The sequence below is a fragment of the Leuresthes tenuis genome, unplaced genomic scaffold, assembly GCF_036924035.1.
Source record: "Leuresthes tenuis unplaced genomic scaffold, fLeuTen1.0.hap1 SCAF_9, whole genome shotgun sequence".
Lineage (NCBI taxonomy): Eukaryota > Metazoa > Chordata > Actinopteri > Atheriniformes > Atherinopsidae > Leuresthes > Leuresthes tenuis.
The window spans coordinates 10,275,340-10,292,817 of NW_027325363.1; the positions used below are offsets into that span (position 1 = coordinate 10,275,340).

The following is a 17,478-nucleotide window of genomic DNA, read 5'->3' on the forward strand; positions in this document are numbered from 1 at the left end:
GGGATAAACTGCAATGTTGCCTGTAAATATATTTAAGTAATCCAAAAAGTATCCGAAAGTGTTCAGGTTAAATTTTCGTTTTTCTCACCATGTGTCAGGCCTACTGTTCACAAAAAGATATAGATTTAAACCACACTGATGGTTTTATCACTGATGAGCTTATAACTTTTGTTACAGTTAGTTATTTGTAGGTTGAATATTGCAGGTCTCGTGTTTTTATAATATGCTTCCACGTCTCCGCCTCTGGATGTTCTTGGGTCAGACAGAGTTTACTGCAACAGGCAGGGCGGAACTGCTGTTTGCAGCATGTCGAAGGAAGACGGACGCTCAGGCAGAGTTAGTTACACACATATAACTTAATAAATCAGGTACCACTGAGCTACTTTAAATACCCAGTGGGTCCAACGACATTGCGGATACTAACGCTGCTTGTTTATGGGTGTTTTGGAGGTGTTTGAACTTCCCTCACGGTTTTCCTAACGTATTTTCGCGAAGGGAGGCGGCGGTGGAGCGCTCGGCAGCCATCTTTGGACCTGCCTGGGAGTGGGATCTAAGTACTGTGGCACCCCAGTTACTTCAAGGGTGGGGATTTGAACCTTTAATAATTCACTTATGTATTTAGTATAATCGACTGACAGCACATAGAGCCACAAGGATTTGACACAAGAAGTTGTCGCGCTGGGCATGAAACGGAAGGAATACTTTCTAGTCCCAAAGTGTTTTGAATTGTACGACATTCTCCACATCGCTGAAAGCTGGCCTGTCAGAAGAGGGTGAGTTTCAGCTAACTGGCTAAGCTAACTTAGCAAACACCGCACAGGTTACGTTACGAATGTAACATTTCTGACAGCATGTCTATTAAGTGACATCGAGCTGTTGTTGAATTTCACTTTACACGAGTAGTCCTGAAGCTGTTCCTCTTATAAACACGACATGGATTTATGTTGGATTGTTTCATCATGTGAAACGTAAGTTGGCTAACGTGAAGTTTGGTGTGTCGCTAACATCACAGTCAACGTTGGCTTGCTGGGATCTCTTTAAACGAAGGACTTCTTTGCGCACATTTGAGCCTCGGGTTGAGACGTCATGTTTTAGACTCTGTTAAGTTTAACTTTCTCGGGTGACACGTGAAACACGTGTTGATAAGTCACGACTTTTAGCCCAAGTCCCCCCTGCACACTCTCTTCTTCATCTTATGTTTTAACTCCAGTGATGAGACTTAGTACTTGGGCTGGAACGACGCAGGTGAGACTGGGCTGCTGGGTCACTCCTGAGGGGTTGATTTTTAAAAAATATATATTTTTATTTTTTTGGGGCTTCCTGAGAGGTAAACCTTGAACATGTACAGTTTATTTATTTTTTAGACCAATAACAGTGCTGGATTTTGACAAATTCAGACCCAGCTGCTATCAAACTCAGTGAGAGTAGCAGGATTATGTATTTATTGGTCTGTGATTGGAGTAGTAAAATGACTGAATTGCAATTGACCAGATCAGTTGAAATCTAGTTGTGCTCTGGTTTCATAAAAGCGATGGTAGCTTAATATTTGTAAGGACAAGGAATCTGTATGGTATTAAAGATTTAAAGGGAAGCACTAAAGCTGGGAGGCGTTTGATTTTAGTTTACAAATTTCAATACAAATGAAATGACCATTTGATAACTTGGACTAGGACTACTTTTGTGTGGTTTTCCACATCATCTGTAGCAACTTGGGTGTTGCCCTGTTTCAACTTCTCGCTGAATGCAAATAACCAGCAGATTTGTTTGCAATGTCTTCCCTTCGAAGTTTTTACGTTTCCGTGTAAAATTTCAGTGCATCCTTGCTCTCGCTGTTATGTGAAGGAAGTAAGATAATCACTTGTCAAAATGCTCACCAGGGCCCATCCCTACCTCCCTTTAGCTGTGCGAACAGGAAATGCTGAGAAATGCAGCACAGTGAGGGCATACATTGGGAATTCCAGCCCTCCAGCTTTGTTGTCCTGTCCTGCTGCATTCTTGTGCATGCGTATGTGCTAGTTGAAGCACTTGGGTGTTTTTATGAAGGTATCAGTTGTCATCGCTCGCTGTTCTCCTCATGTGTCCATGGTTGAGAATGCTATCATGAAATATGACAACAAAGCTCATTGAGTGGCAACAATGTTATGAAGAACAATGGCAATAAAGAGGCACAGTCTCACATGGTAATGAGGCTTTATTTCAGGGCTGTGGCTGCATCTGTGTAGAATAGTGGGTTGTTCAGTGTTGTTGTGAGACAAAAGATGTCTGCTTGAGCTGGGGGCTGTTTCTCCCAGGCTGGGAAAGAAGTCTTGTGACTCTAGCGCCAGCTCTGCATCTGTTTGCAACTGATCATCTGAGCCACATGGACTCAGTAAATTTTCCTCAGTGATCTTTTACAGTCTACATTGTTCAGGCTGCAATTACAATTAAGAATGGAAAGTTTAGGTTTGATAGTGAAGTTGCAGATTTCTGCTATGTTCTTTCTCTTCATAATCTCCAAATGTGAATTTGCACTTTGATTTGAAGAAAAAAACAAAAAGAGAAATAACACATTTTCCCTCATATCACCTGTGGTCATGCTGTTTGCTTTTGTGGATAAGTTAATACACAGATTATACTGTGGATATCATTCCTATGTTTACTGTGTATTTCCAGTTTGGTTTTTCTTTTGGGAGATAAATTCTAGATAAGTATGGTGCCTTTTAATTTTTTTTACTTTTTTACATGGGAAGAAACACAAACGATCTATTCACATTGTAATGGAAAGTTGCTGCTCTGGTAAATTAACTGAGAGAACATCAATAGAAAAAACACTTATTGGAAGACTACATGTACAGGGTTTGCTATTATGAGAACGTGTGTTCACGAAGTACTCCTGGGTTTAAGAAGTAGTATTTTGTCTGGAAGCCTTTGTTTCGAGTCAGGCATCATTCACGCAGTGAAGCATCTTGGTGTTACCATGGTGATCTTGCTGAAACTCGTGAACTAAGTAAACTGTGAGTCACAGTTGTATCTTTTGCACATCTTTCTATATACCAACCACTGAAACTGTGAAGAGCGGCGGTCAGAACATAGCCCACTGGCCTCATTAATGTAGTTACTGTTGCTATGGAAACAGGAGACTTACTTCATGCTGCCAAACTGGCTGTCGTCCTCTTTTGCACCTGACGTTACGGTTCAGCTAATGTTTTGCATAGCCTTCTCTCACTCTGCTGGGCACTGCTGCTGCTCATACATGAACACCAGTCACACTCACTCACTGATGAAATGTTATTAGTATTCTTGCGTATTATTAACGGTGATGGAGACAGAGTGGGCATCTGAACACCAAACTCTGAAAGTACAAGAGTCAAGCCCTCTGATGCAGTTTATAGGACGTCACTGCTGTCCATTCAGCTTTAAAAAGAGAAGAGAAACCCTAAATCTATATGGGGGATCAATAGGTATCTGAAGTTTTCTGATTTCACTTAGCTCACTCTTGTTTGTCTTGTATTTTCAGCTCTGGACACATATGAAACCACTGTCCTGCAGATGAGCCAACCGAGGGGGCTTTCACGTCGCTGTCGCAGACCCAGATAGTTCCTGGCGACAGCGGCATTGCCCCCAACTCCCCATTATGCCCAACAGCAGTCGGGCGGGGAGCCTGAAGGACCCCGAAATTGCAGAACTCTTCTTCAAGGAGGATCCAGAAAAGCTCTTCTCAGATCTGCGTGAAATTGGACATGGCAGCTTTGGTGCTGTTTATTTTGTGAGTGTTCCACTAGAACAGCTAATGAATAGTTCAAGCCTTAAAACCTTTTTTTCAGACTGACCTCTGAGCAGTCTCCTCAGAAGCTGCAGCATCCTCCTTCACTTCAGTGGCAGCACCATGTTGGCACATATGGACATCTACTGGGCCTTGAAATGACTGACACATAAAATAGAAAATAAAGTGTCACCTATAAATGTTAGATATGTCAGATTAAGCCAGTTTAAAAGTTTTACTTGTTTATCAGATTTAAAAAACGAGACTAAAAGACTAAAAGAAAGCCCAAACAATATAATAAGGCAATTGTTGTATCATAAACTGCTAACTAAAAGTCTGATATCAGTGTGTTTGCCAGGTTCTTTAAGAAATTTCCTGAAGAGTGTAGTTTTGTAACCCTCAGGACCATTTGGATGGTGCTGATTTTGTTTCATTGTCTTAATAACGTCCTTAATATCCTCGATAACGGTTAGACTTACAACGCAGTGCTTTTACTCGATTTAATCTACATAAGGGGTTATAATGCATCAATGATATTCCAAAGCAGTGTGAAGCACTGCTTTCAGTCAGTGAGTTTGACAGAGAATTGTTCTCCATATCGTTGTCATACAGTGCCATATTGTCTCTGCAGCCACAATGAATCAGCATAGTCAGAGTCTGTTTCACTGTGATGCTTTGGGGCATTAACTTTTACTGTCTGTCTGTTAATGCAGACAGTGAGAATAAGTCAATGTTGACAGGCAAATGTAGCAACAACAAAAAAGCTTTATCATGGCTGCTTTAAAACCTGAAAATAAACAAAAAGAACATTTCTAATGCCGTCCATTCAGCAAGCTAGATCTTAAATGACTGTTAGAATTACACAATGAAGATACCAGTCATTAATATGTATATCTTTATCTTTCAGGCACAGGATGTGCGGACAAATGATGTGGTGGCCATCAAGAAGATGTCTTATAGTGGGAAGCAGTCCACTGAGGTCTGTTAGCATTTACTAACCTGACTGTCATGAACAAAGTCAGTTTTTGTCATTTTTCTTTCAAGTTTTCCCCTCGGTCTACTTACACCTTCACAGTGGCAGTCAATTTCATTGAAGATGAGTGTTCTTTAACTCATTTACACTTAGTATTTGATCAAAATAGATGGCGATAGTGGGAATGATTCTGTTAGCCTGGCACACCTTTCCATTGAAAATTTCTCCCATTCTTTTTTTTTAATTTTTAATTTATTTTTATCTTAACACATGCTTTGTGTCCATTTCAAAGGGCTTGAGATCACAGCCTGAGATCTCAAGCTCTTTGAAAACGGTCTTCACTCAAGTTGGCTCTACATTCGTCTGCATCCATCTTTCACTGTATCCCGATGATGTTGATGAGGTGGTGCTCTGTTTCTGCTGTCCTTCATACATGCACCATTTGTATTTGCGGCTCAATGGTTCAGTCTTTGTTTCGTCTGATCAGGGCACTTAAGATCTCGTGCTGAAAAAATTATTTACGTGCCCTTTGGTAAACCCCCACTGGACTGTCGTATGCCTTTAAGGAATGACCTTTGTTTGGCCTCTTTACTATAAAGGCTTGGTTAGTGGAGTTGTGCTAATTCTTCCTCTGCATAGCTCTTCCATCATGAAATAGGAGCTAATTTATGGGGATCATTAAGTTTTGATTACTTGTCTTACCAAGGCTCCTTATCGCTGATAACTAAAGTGGGCAGTGAGATCCAGTCAGTTGTTAGCGGTTCCCAGTTTCTTTAATTGTAGAGTGATTGAAGCTGCTGTGATTCTGGGCACTTTGAAGGCTTCAGACATTTTCAGATGTTCTGCCTTAGAGCTCGGTTAACAAAGTCATGTTTTTGGGGTCTGTAGACAGTGATCTCTACCTTACGGCACGGTTTTCAGTGCGAGATATAACATTCATTGTAAGATCTTGTCTAGACTGGCATTAGAATTGAATTATGACCAGAAATGAATTCAGTTGGGTGGATGCAAGCTGATACCTGTCCATTTTTAGGCAATGCAGGAACCGCTGACAGAAGCAAAATACTCTAAAAACCTGCATGTGCTTTGGCATTTTAAAGAAGGATTTGAAGATTCATGGGGAAAAAAATCAACTGAATGTATTTTTTAATTGAAATAAGACTTAGCAACTTGTGTTTTTTTTTTCTTCCCAGAAATGGCAAGACATAATCAAGGAAGTGAAATTTCTGCAGAGAATAAAACACCCAAACAGCATCGAATACAAAGGATGCTACCTGCGGGAGCACACTGCTTGGGTAAACATTTCACTTTAAAGAATGAAACAACAGAAATGTTCGTTTTTTTTCTGCGAATAAGGCACAAAAGCCAGTTCACACAACAAACTTTGTTTCATTGCAGCTGGTGATGGAGTATTGTCTGGGCTCAGCCTCAGATTTGTTAGAAGGTCAGTCAACAACCTTTTAAACTCAAAATGACTGCCTGATGCTGCGTGACTGAAAGTTAACCTTCCGTCTTATGTTGGTCTTTGTCACCTTTTGTCCTGCTTTACATCACTGATGATACTTTCGCTCCAGTTCACAAGAAACCTCTGCAAGAAGTTGAAATAGCTGCAATTACCCATGGCGCTCTTCAGGGTTTGGCTTATCTTCACTCCCACAACCTGATTCACCGGTGAGTGTTGCAAGTATGGAGGACCATACCGAGGTATTATGCCCTCAGACATTCTGCATTTTTACGTACAACTTTAATCATTTCCTTTTTTATGTTGAACAGAGACATAAAGGCAGGAAATATCTTACTGACGGAGCCAGGTCAGGTAAAACTTGCAGACTTTGGCTCTGCCTCTATTGCCTGTCCTGCCAACTCCTTTGTTGGGACCCCATATTGGTATGTTAGGAGACCTTAATATTAGAGTCGCTCTTAGAACACTTTTCCAGAATTTTCATGAACTTATTGTTGACATACTTGTTTTCTGCTGTATATGTTTGCTTTTTCAGGATGGCCCCAGAAGTCATTTTAGCTATGGATGAAGGTCAGTACGAGGGAAAGGTGGACATTTGGTCTTTGGGAATAACCTGCATTGAATTGGGTAAGTCACTTTGGCTTTAATCACATCTAACATCAGGACCTCATTTGTTGTTGCACTGTTTGCATCTCTTTCTTCTTTTGAATGTTTTAGAAGGTGCTCATGGCCAGTATTGTTTTTCCTCACTTTGTCATTCCTTAGTTAAATATTTCAGCTGTTTTATTTCCTTCATGTCTCCTTATTGCAATCTGCTTCTCGGTTTATAGCTGAGAGGAAGCCTCCACTGTTCAACATGAATGCAATGAGTGCCTTATACCATATAGCACAGAATGAGAGCCCCACACTGCAGTCTAGTGAATGGTGAGTAAAGAAGAGAGCAAATTGTATGAAGCTGAAGTGCTCGGTGTCATGTACGACCACAATCTAAACTGAATCTTCATTTCATCACTCAACTGCAGGACGGATTATTTCCGAAACTTTGTAGATTCTTGCCTTCAGAAAATTCCCCAGGATAGGCCGAACTCTGAGGAGCTCTTAAAGGTAGGAATCAAACATGGGAGCGACTCCTTTGTGATCAGTGCTGAAAAGCGACATAACACTTTGCCTTTTTAACAAGAGAGTTTTCTGTGTCCTTCCTCCAGCATGCATTTGTGCAGCGTGAGCGACCAGAATCCGTTCTAATTGATCTGATCAATCGGACTAAAGATGCAGTGCGGGAGCTAGACAATCTGCAGTATCGTAAAATGAAGAAGATCTTGTTTCAGGAGGCCCACAATGGCCCCTCAACTGAGGTGCAGGATGAAGAGGAGGTTTGTCATGCGACTGTTTCAACTGCTTGATTGTGCATGTTTGGCTTTAAAGTAGTCTGTCACGGTGTGCTTTTGTGACTTCCTGTTGTGTGTTATTTGTAGGAGCCAGAGCACAATGTGGGTAGGACAGGCACGGTGAACAGCGTGGGGAGCAACCAATCCATCCCCAGCATGTCGATCAGTGCCAGTTCTCAGAGCAGCTCCGTCAATAGTCTAACAGATGCAGGCGACGACAAGAGCGAGGGCGACATGGATGGAGACCACACAGTGATGTCCAACAGCTCCGTCATACATCTCAAACCTGTAAGTGGTTCATGTGTTCTGTGGAGCCTTGTTTTATAATATACTTTGAACTATTTCTAGTAGAGCGATGTACTATTATTTTATACTATGACTATTTCTATGAGTTGCAGCAGGAGATATTACATGAATCATTTCTGACTGCAGTGCAGTATCTTATTTAGCTTTGGACATGTTTCTTTTTGGTACCTTTTAGGAGCAAGAGAGAGGTAATGAAGCAACAGAGCCTCACAACCGGCCAACAGAGCCACAGTCCCTTCCTGCACACACTCCAAGGCCAAGAAGAAACCGCGAACACTTTGCCACTATACGCACAGCTTCAGTGGTAACAACACTGTTATTTCATGTGTAAAAGTCCATTTAGGAAACATTTATGGTCATTGCTAGATGTTACGTATAACATTGCCATCGTAACCTTTTATACCCTACAAGTTATCTTATAAGCGTAACAAAATCTTTGTCTTCCGTTTTCCAGCTCACTCGCCAGATTAAGGAGCATGAGCAGGATTCTGAGTTACGAGAGCAGATATTGGGCTACAAGCGCATGAGGCGGCAGCATCAGAAACAGTTGGCAGCTCTGGAGAACAAGCTGAAGGCCGAAATGGATGAGCACAGGCTCCGTCTGGACAAAGAGCTGGAGAACCAGAGGAATAGCTTTGCCCAGGAAATGGAGAAGCTGGTCAAGAAACACCAGGCATCCATGGAGAAAGATGTATGCTCGCATTATCTTCATGTGTTCACTTCAGGCTGCTGTGTTTCTACTGCAGGAACTTCCCCTAAAGACTAGAAAAAGATCTCTCTGATCTTGCCTTGGTGTTTCATTTCCATCAGTTGCCACCTCAGGCAAAATTTGCTCTGGTAAACATTTGACTGCAAGTTGCAGCGCAAACACAAATGTTAACATCTGTTAAAAAAATCACCAGCTGCAATAATGTCTGAATCTCTTAGTTGCCCCCAAGTAGTCACGATGTGTCTCAGCGTTTATTTGCTGTAGCTTAGAAGAGTATAAACAAGAAAAAGCTGCATTTTGTATTGCAACCTTATAATACCCTTCCCAGAGCAGCTTGCGGCCTCTGCTCTAACTTGCATGTGAACTGATTTCAGCACTTTTCCACCAGTGAGGCTACATTAGAGATCCTTTTCATGATGACAGTCTGACCCTGTCAGTTGCAAACAGCTTTTTTACTTTGCAGATGCTCCTTTAGATCACATATGGAATGATTAGCAGTTGCTGGTCATTGCTCAATATGGGTCTGTTTACAAAGATGTGAGTGCTCGATATTTTACGCCCAAATGAAGAGAAAATTGAGCCTTGTTGAAACACGCCCGAGTGACAATCAGCTTTGCCACAACAGCATACCTATTTTCTATCACTGACTCAGTGATACCATCTGCAAATCATTAAATCGCTATCAAGACACGCCGTTTTAATCTCCTCAGAGCATACTGTTGTTGCTGTGTCCCTTGTCCATCGCATTATATAGAGTGATTTTTGTTTTTCTAGTCCTCTTCAACATAGCACCCTGCTGGAGTGGAGTAAGTAGTCGAATGCAGACAAGCTGTGTGAAAACACTGATTGTCTTTTCATACGTCAAAAGGCTCATGTACCTTATCTTTGTGGGTCTTAAGACTGTGCTGAACACTGACAGCCCACTGCATGAAGAAACCTCTTTGTTCTCTCTCCCTGGGACTAAAAGTTCTGGATATTTGTGGTGGAAATGCAGCCGCAGTCCCATTACATCGGCTGTTTTTTATGTTTGTGTGTGTTTTTGTTTTTTGTTGCATTATTCAGGGTGATAATTATGTGCCTTTGTTCATCAGGCAAAAACATTTAGCAACGATGAGAAGAAGTTCCAGCAGCATATCCAGAGTCAGCAGAAGAAAGAGCTTAACAGCTTTCTAGAATCCCAGAAACGGGAATACAAACGCCGCAAGGAGCAACTGAAAGAGGTGGGAAGATTCATCGAATTCCTGTTTTCTAAGTGTGTCTTTCAGCAACTTGAAGTTGGCAAGTAAACTTTATATGCCTTCTTCCATTCAGGAACTGAATGAAAACCAGTCAACACCCAAGAAAGAGAAGCAGGAGTGGTTGTCCAAGCAGAAGGAAAACTTCCAACACTTCCAAGCAGAGGAGGAGGCCAACTTACAGCGTAGGCAAAGGCAGTACCTGGATCTGGAGTGCCGCAGGTTCAAAAGAAGGATCTTGATTGCTCGCCACAACATTGAACGGGACCTAGTGAGAGAGGTCAGTTCTGTTAAGCCTCAGGGTTAGAAACTAGTCACTTAAATTGGTGTTGGTGAGGGACTTTCTCTTTTCTTTCTTGTTAATCTCTTCTTGTACTTGACCTTAGGAGTTAAACAAACGTCAAACCCAGAAGGACTTGGAACATGCCATGCTTCTCCGTCACCATGAGTCCATGCAAGAGCTGGAGTTCCGTCAGCTTAACACTATCCAAAAGACGAGGACTGAGCTGATCCGCCTGCAGCACCAGACGGAGCTCACCAATCAGCAGGAGTACAACAAGAGGAGGGAGAGGGAACTGAGACGCAAACATGTCATGGAGGTTCGCCAGCAACCCAAGAGCCTCAAGGTGAGTCGACATTTCTGAGTATTTATGAACAGTTGAGAGTCAGAAAGCCCATTTCTTTCAGTAAAGAGTTTCTGCTTGGATTCTTTTTTTAAATGTTAATTTCACTGATTCTCAGTGGGATATACTCTCAATCTTGTATTGGTGGAGACTGGCTGAAACACACGGTTTCCTTAATGCAAAATACCTGATTTTCTGGTTCTACTTGGTAATTAATAAGCCCATAAAATGGAAGTGTATAATACTGATTGAATGATGCAGTTGTACATGCATTATAGATTAGATCACTTTTCTATTCTACGTAGTCCAAAGAGCTACAGATCAAGAAGCAGTTCCAGGACACATGTAAGATCCAGACCAGGCAGTATAAAGCACTAAGGAACCATCTGCTGGAGACCACACCAAAGTCGGAGCACAAAGCTGTCCTTAAGCGGCTGAAGCAGGAGCAACATCGCAAACTTGCCATTTTGGCAGAGCAATATGACCAATCCATCAATGAAATGCTTTCCACTCAGGCGGTGAGTATAGTAATGCCAGGAGTGTAACACTAAAACTAATACAAACTCCTCCCATTGTTCCATTTTGGCACTTCTAGCAAATGTTGTCGTGCATATATTTTACATTTTGGATTTTTAGTCCAGTTTGTCTCTTTGTCCTTAGCTACGTCTGGACGAGACTCAGGAGTCTCAGTACCAAGCCTTACGAATACAGCTACAGCAGGAGCTGGAGCTTCTCAATGCCTACCAGAGCAAAATCAAGATGCAGACCGATGCCCAGCATGACCGCGAGAAGAAGGAGCTAGAGCAAAGGGTGTCACTGCGCCGGGCCCTGCTGGAGCAAAAGGTTCGCTTCTTTACTTCATTCTCATGTGGAGTTTGAATTGGTTGAATGCTTGTTGTTGGCAATCTGAAAATGCTTGAACATGTTGGGGGGGAAAGACGTTCTTTCTGTTCCTACATCCATTATGTATCTTTTTATCGTGGTTGCCTTGAGCATCTACCAAATTTACAGTATGTGTTCATGAACTGTATATGAATGTTGTTTTTTCTTTGTCTCATCACTCTCCCCCTCTCTTTCCCTTCTAGATTGAGGAGGAGATGCAGTCCTTGGATAATGAACGTCAAGAACGAACCCGGAGCTTGCTTGAGCGCCAAGCCCGAGAAGTTGAGGCTTTTGACTCGGAGAGTATGCGCCTGGGTTTCAGCAACATGGTGCTATCAAACATCTCTCCAGAGGGTCTCAGCAATAGCTTCCCTGGGGCTACAGGGGGTTGGAGTCACCATCAGCAACTACACCCTTCTGGAAGCTCCCAAGGGCCACACTGGGGCAGCCGCAGTTCGAGTGCAAGGTCAAGTCACCACTATCACTCCAGTCCAGGAGGCGCACCTATGCATCAAGGGTGGGGACAGGGCATGCAAGGAGGTTCACCACCGTGGGGCCACCAATCACCTGCATCTCTGGTTTCCCGCAGCAGTGGAGGTATACAGAACAGCCCCCAAGCAATGGGGAGGACACCCTCAGGAGGGCGCGGTGAGCAGGGTATGAGCAGGAGTACGAGTGTCACCTCTCAGATATCCAACGGGTCACACCTGTCCTACACATAGACTCCTTGTGAGCCCTGGAGTCAGTTTGAGCAGAAATGTAGAATCCAACAAATACAGCAGGACACAGCGTTGTCTCTGACACTACTCCACTATTTCTCCCATGTACAGATGTGGATGTGTGATTAAAATAAATATTGCTCAGGTCAAAAGGGCTGAAAAGAGGCACAGCCCGTCCTCACGGCAGTTTATCGGCACACACACAGTTCTTTAACTTTATGTCACATAAGCAATTTGAGTGTCGACGTGTTAATCCCATTTGCTTTTATTTCCAGTTCTCTCCTACGGAGGATTTTTTTCTTTTTTTTTTTCTTTTGATAATATACATTTGTGCTATTCACAGCCATTGCTCTCATTTTGCACATAAAACACTGTTAAAAAGCCTTTGACACGTGTTAACTATGTCCTTAAAAGTCTATCAATCAATCACATTCGACGGATTTTGGTGTAGGACCCTCTTCCTTTCCCCCTCCATTCATGATCAACAATACACTGGCCAGTTCTGTGACGATAGTAAGAAAAGCAAAAACACAGCAGATCTAACCAAGGATGGTTTGCCGTTGTCCTACCAGCCTGCTGTAATGGTCATTGTGATCAATTTGATTTGGCCTCTTCATTCAGAAATCTTTTTGTTGCCTGATTCCCTGATTACTAACCAAAATGAGACTTAACAAAAGCTGAACCAAACAAACCCATCCTAACCGTTTCAGGCATATGCTACTACTAATACCGTGCCTTTTAAGCTTTTATAAGTTGAATCACTTTCAGATGTCCATATCTAAATATTGTGATCCATTTCCTATCAGTGAGTGTTTTAATTCAGGCTGTGTTATCACAGAATTTTTACATTCACCGAATATGCAGTGAAGTTGGTTTACGTCTTAGAAATGTTGATAAATAAAAAGGTTACTTGTGTATATCAGTAACTGCATTTTCATTTCTGTAGGTGGTACTCGAGGAGTAAACTTTGAAACCTCAGCAGAGAAAGTCACTGTTCACATTCACGGGAGGAACTGTTTAAAAAAAAAAAAAGAAAAAAAAAGGATACTTATTGGCCTTCAGAAACAATCAAAGTGCTCATGTCTTTGTTTTTATTAGTGCCTTTTATTACTGCTGCCTTTTTCAAAGCACTTTATACAGCTTAATGTGTATAAAATTAGTATTTTACTTCTTTTTGCAAAGCTCCTGGCGGATGAATGTTTCATTGGTACGTGTGTAGAAAAGTCAAACTGACCTGCGATCTTTAGGAGCGTTCTCCCAAGTACAGATGAGGCAGAGTGGAACGTGACAAACAAAATGTGATAGAAAAGCATTTACCCCAGTTTTACAGCTTTTACTATGTTTTGAGACTGTAGCTGTTTTTGGTTATTGCCTTTGACTGTGTGTGTGTGTGTGTGTGTGGGTGTGTATGTTTTTGCTTAACTTTGATTGAATAGATTTTGGTAAACATGCTACGGTGTTTTTAAGATATGTTTTAGCAGCAATATCCAGAAAACAAACTGAACAAAGTTTACTGAGAAGAGTCTTTTATGTGCAAGCAGGTAGCTGAAGGTGATTGGCGTGACCATGACAGCAGGCTTGGCACTACTGAGCTAAATCACTCCAGAAAAGTTGGGGCCCTAATAGATAACACTAAAAATCTAAAAGGTGCTGAAATGAAACTGTTACAGCATGAGTCTCCCTGAGTAAATGCACGCTCTGACAGCCAAATGCAATCTATAGGTGGCAAAAGCACTTAGGTCGTTTTTACATCTCTAACAGTTTCTCTGAGTTTGAGCTTTCTCCTGTCTTTACAGTTTGCTGTTAATGAAACGTCGCCGGACAAGTATATATATGCTCCTTTATCAGCCTCCCCTCTCAAGAGAGAGTTTCCGTGTCCAGACAGCAAATATAAAACTGTTAAAAAGGCCTTTAAGGATAATTCTCTAGAAGTGACGAAGGTGCATCTCGAAGCTGGAACTAAATGTTTATATTTGTGTTTTGTTGAAGCACAAACTTTGGAATCTAAATCCAGTTTTTCAGAGAATGTCTGTCACGAGCTAAACCTTTTGTTCTCAAAGCGGTGCTGAGTCAAGATGTTCTTGATTTGGCGTACACAGACCCGGTGCCTCGTCTCCTTGGATTTGCTGTGGTCTCCTCTAAATGCCACTCGTGTAGTTGACTGGCTGTTTCCCATCAGTGCTGGTGCTTGGAGTTTGAAACCTCCCGCTGAGCACCTTTTTTGGCACGTATCCTCATTCCAGTCTGATTCAGAGCAACCTCTTCAGATGGTATTTACCTTTGAGGACACAGAGAATGCTGGCATCTATTTCCTCCTTTGTTACATTTGAACTTACCGTACAACAGATCCCATCTTTGAGCGAGGGCATCAAATCCACTTTTATTTGGTCCCTAAACTCTTTTTTTTTTAATTTTATTTTTTTTATGCCAACTAAGCTCCAGCTACTGTAACAAAGCAGTTTATATTTAATTCTTTTCTGATTTATTCATGTTTGATACAGAAATGAGAATGTACTTAACATTACTGGATTGTTACAATAAGTCAAAAGCCAAGTGTTTGAATGTTAGGCCAAACAAACCTCACATACATGCCAACTTTTAAGTTTGTGTTGACCGTTTGGTTCACTTTTGTCACAACTGTGCATGAATGAATCTGGATATCATTGTCAGTCATAAGACCTTGCCACCAGTCTGTATTTTAGTTTATTTTTTTCATTGTTTCACTTTAACTTCCGTGTCAGATATTATCCTACTGACTGAAAGCGCGTGGGTTACTGAATTAGGATCGGCAACTGAAAATAGTGATTGTTGCTATGGTCGAACACTGTGCCATACCCGAGTTGCCAGGCCCAGACACCACTGCATTGTGTTTCATCTCCCATGTTTCACCTGCTGTTGGGCTAATGACGAGAAATGTATGAAACATAGCAACAAAAGTTGGTTCTGGTGTAGGGCCCAAAGTGAAAAGGCTTGAAAAAAAAAAAAAATGATGGGGTGACGGATAAATGATGAAAAGGTTTTTTTTTTTTTTTTTGAAGATGTCAGTATTCTTTGGCACATTACCACTACAACTCATAACCTGTATTGAAATGTATAGACAGTGGAGCTTGTTGTTGAATGTCAGAGATTATGAAGATAACTACAAACTGGTAAAGTTCTAAAAGTGGGTTTAAATTGTTTGACAAAGAGATGAAACAATAAAACAGGATCAAATTTACTATATTGTTTGTATTGTATTTACCATTATGTTGGCGGAGGGATATTGAACAGAAATCAGCTGTAATAAAGTAATTTTAGTATAACTTGTCATGTGTTGTTGTTTTAACGGGATTTCTTTCTTTTTTTTAGGCCCTGGAGTATCTGCATTCAATAATTCACATGTTCATTCGATATGGAAAAAACACAGCCGCCTTTAGGCTTGTCAATGACTATTTCTCATAAGCATGTTTCACTAAAGTAGTGCTTCGTCAACGGTTACATTAGAAATTTTGAAAAAAGTAGCCAAACGGATTTCTGAAGTTTACCTGATTTTCTGCTTCTTTCTGAAAATATTTAAATGCAGACGTTGGGGTTATCAAATCTGCCCTGAGCTACTGCACACACGCGACTTCTCCCCTTGCCTCTTAGGCCAGGAATAGATTTGATTTGTAAACGCCCCTTCACCGAAGCAACTTGCTCTGTCGTAGGTGTAATTGTTGACATAGTTGCCTGTGAGCTATGTTTGTTACCGGAGAATTCCACTAGGGGATACACAAGAAGAGTCGGGCTGTAAAAATCAGCCGTCAGCAGTTTCTCCCAACATTTTTCTCCATTCACGGTCGTTTCCAAAATGGTTCTGATCTCTCCCCAGCTATTTTTAGAAGTATATTTGTCACCTTTCAGTGGCAAAGGCACATTGTACGGTTAGGGATAAGTGACCCTTTCTACATGCTTATCTTCATAACTTCCCACCCTTTTTTACTACATATGGTCAAATTAGCTACTGATGTATTTATGTTGTGCTCTGTTTCGTTCGGCCTTTTTCATGTTTTCAATACATAAAGAAAATAAACCATATGATTAAATTTGGCCCTACACTGCCCCTACTACATAAAGCATTGCATACATTTCTGAAGATTTGCACAAACAACACTCCAGACAAATGCAGGATACGAGAGGCGGCCGTAAAAATCACGTATCTTTAATTAACAGTTAGTATATTTCTGGCCTCAGTCCCTCCCACCTGATATGGAAGCAGAGGAAGCCAGGTACCAAGCATTCAACCAAATGAGACATCATTTTAAATGGATGAAAATGAAATATGACATGTGAGGTCATAATGACCTTCAGGTGCATAATCAAACTTGTTTTCTTGCGGCATTAATATCAAAGTTGTTTGTGACAACTTCTGCTTTTACTTTTGTTTAATTTTGCATTTTAATATGTTGGCACCTCATTCCGTTGTACTTGCTACAATGAAGGCAATAAAGGATATTCTGACTCTGAAAATGGTGCACTCTGGTCAGACTTCGTGGATCCTGCAAAAACTCCCATAAAAGATGCTTTAGCAATCTTCTTTTTTTTTTTTGGCACTGGTGGCATTTATTGAAAAGTTGTTTGACAGGAAATGGGAGAGAGGGGGAGGACCTGCAGCAAAGGGCACCGAGCCTGGGATCTTAAGCCTCTGTAGCTAACTGGTGGCCCCTCTTGGTGTATTTTAGGGATATTCTAGCAGACATGCTTGAAAATATTACGCCGTAAACAACTTCCAAATCACAGTCAGAAAGAGAGGGGAGAGGAGGAGGCACAAATTAGACAAGTAAGATGGACCTTGGGAAATCTGACTTTCTTGTGGCATTTCCTTTGATTTTTTCAACCTCACATTTTTTTTTAAGTTGGCAGTCAAAAACTAATGGTTCCTGGTTTATATGGAAGGCAGCGTTAGGTTGCCTGCACAGACGCTTCCCCTGACGGGACCTCTGGGGGTCAGAGGACCACCGCTTCGGAATCATCCACCGACAGAAGAACCGACTCCATGAGCGGAAGTGAACGCAACGTGAGATGTGACGAGCATTGTAAACAGTCGTGAACGAGCTAGCCCGTGAAAGTTATGCCGTCTCAACTGTGTTTGACTTGAGTGAGTATATAGACTTAAGATACAAAGTCAGACTATTTATCCACGTTTTCGTGCTCACCTTGATGACAAAAGGTACATGTTGTATGCGACGAGTGTAACGTTAGCGAAAAGAAATGGGTTACAGTTTGTCATCTTGTGGCAGACCTGATAATTTCACATTTAAATTCCTTGTTGTGGTAATCCATTCACTGAGCTTAAGTGAGAAGACTGGTAAACTCTTATAGCCACACATTACAGACACTTTATTGTATTTAGTTATTTTGGTGGCACCGCCTCCTGCAGCAAGACTTATGTGCCAAGCTAGCAAGCTAAACCTAACCCAT

General features: G+C 41.5%; 1 protein-coding gene across 1 annotated transcript; it reads left to right on the forward strand.

The window, feature by feature from the left end:
* Nucleotides 1–285: 285 nt before the first annotated feature.
* taok1a (TAO kinase 1a) lies at nt 286–15,216 on the forward strand. Its single transcript, XM_072392243.1, has 20 exons — nt 286–773; nt 3,497–3,745; nt 4,650–4,721; nt 5,909–6,010; nt 6,114–6,159; nt 6,290–6,386; nt 6,489–6,602; nt 6,713–6,804; nt 7,008–7,101; nt 7,200–7,281; nt 7,383–7,550; nt 7,653–7,853; nt 8,047–8,175; nt 8,326–8,562; nt 9,672–9,800; nt 9,892–10,095; nt 10,202–10,441; nt 10,744–10,956; nt 11,099–11,281; nt 11,524–15,216. The coding sequence occupies exons 2-20, from the start codon at nt 3,614–3,616 to the stop codon at nt 12,040–12,042; spliced, it is 3,054 nt and encodes a 1,017-aa protein (XP_072248344.1). The 5' UTR covers nt 286–773; nt 3,497–3,613; the 3' UTR covers nt 12,043–15,216.
* Nucleotides 15,217–17,478: the final 2,262 nt, after the last annotated feature.

Coding starts and splice junctions, on each gene's coding strand:
- taok1a (XM_072392243.1), top strand. CDS start 3,614: ATGCCCAACAGCAGTCGGGCGGGGAGCCTGAAGGACCCCGAAATTGCA. Junction 6,011..6,113: donor TGCGGGAGCACACTGCTTGG/GTAAACATTTCA, acceptor GTTTCATTGCAG/CTGGTGATGGAGTATTGTCT. Junction 6,160..6,289: donor AGCCTCAGATTTGTTAGAAG/GTCAGTCAACAA, acceptor CTTTCGCTCCAG/TTCACAAGAAACCTCTGCAA.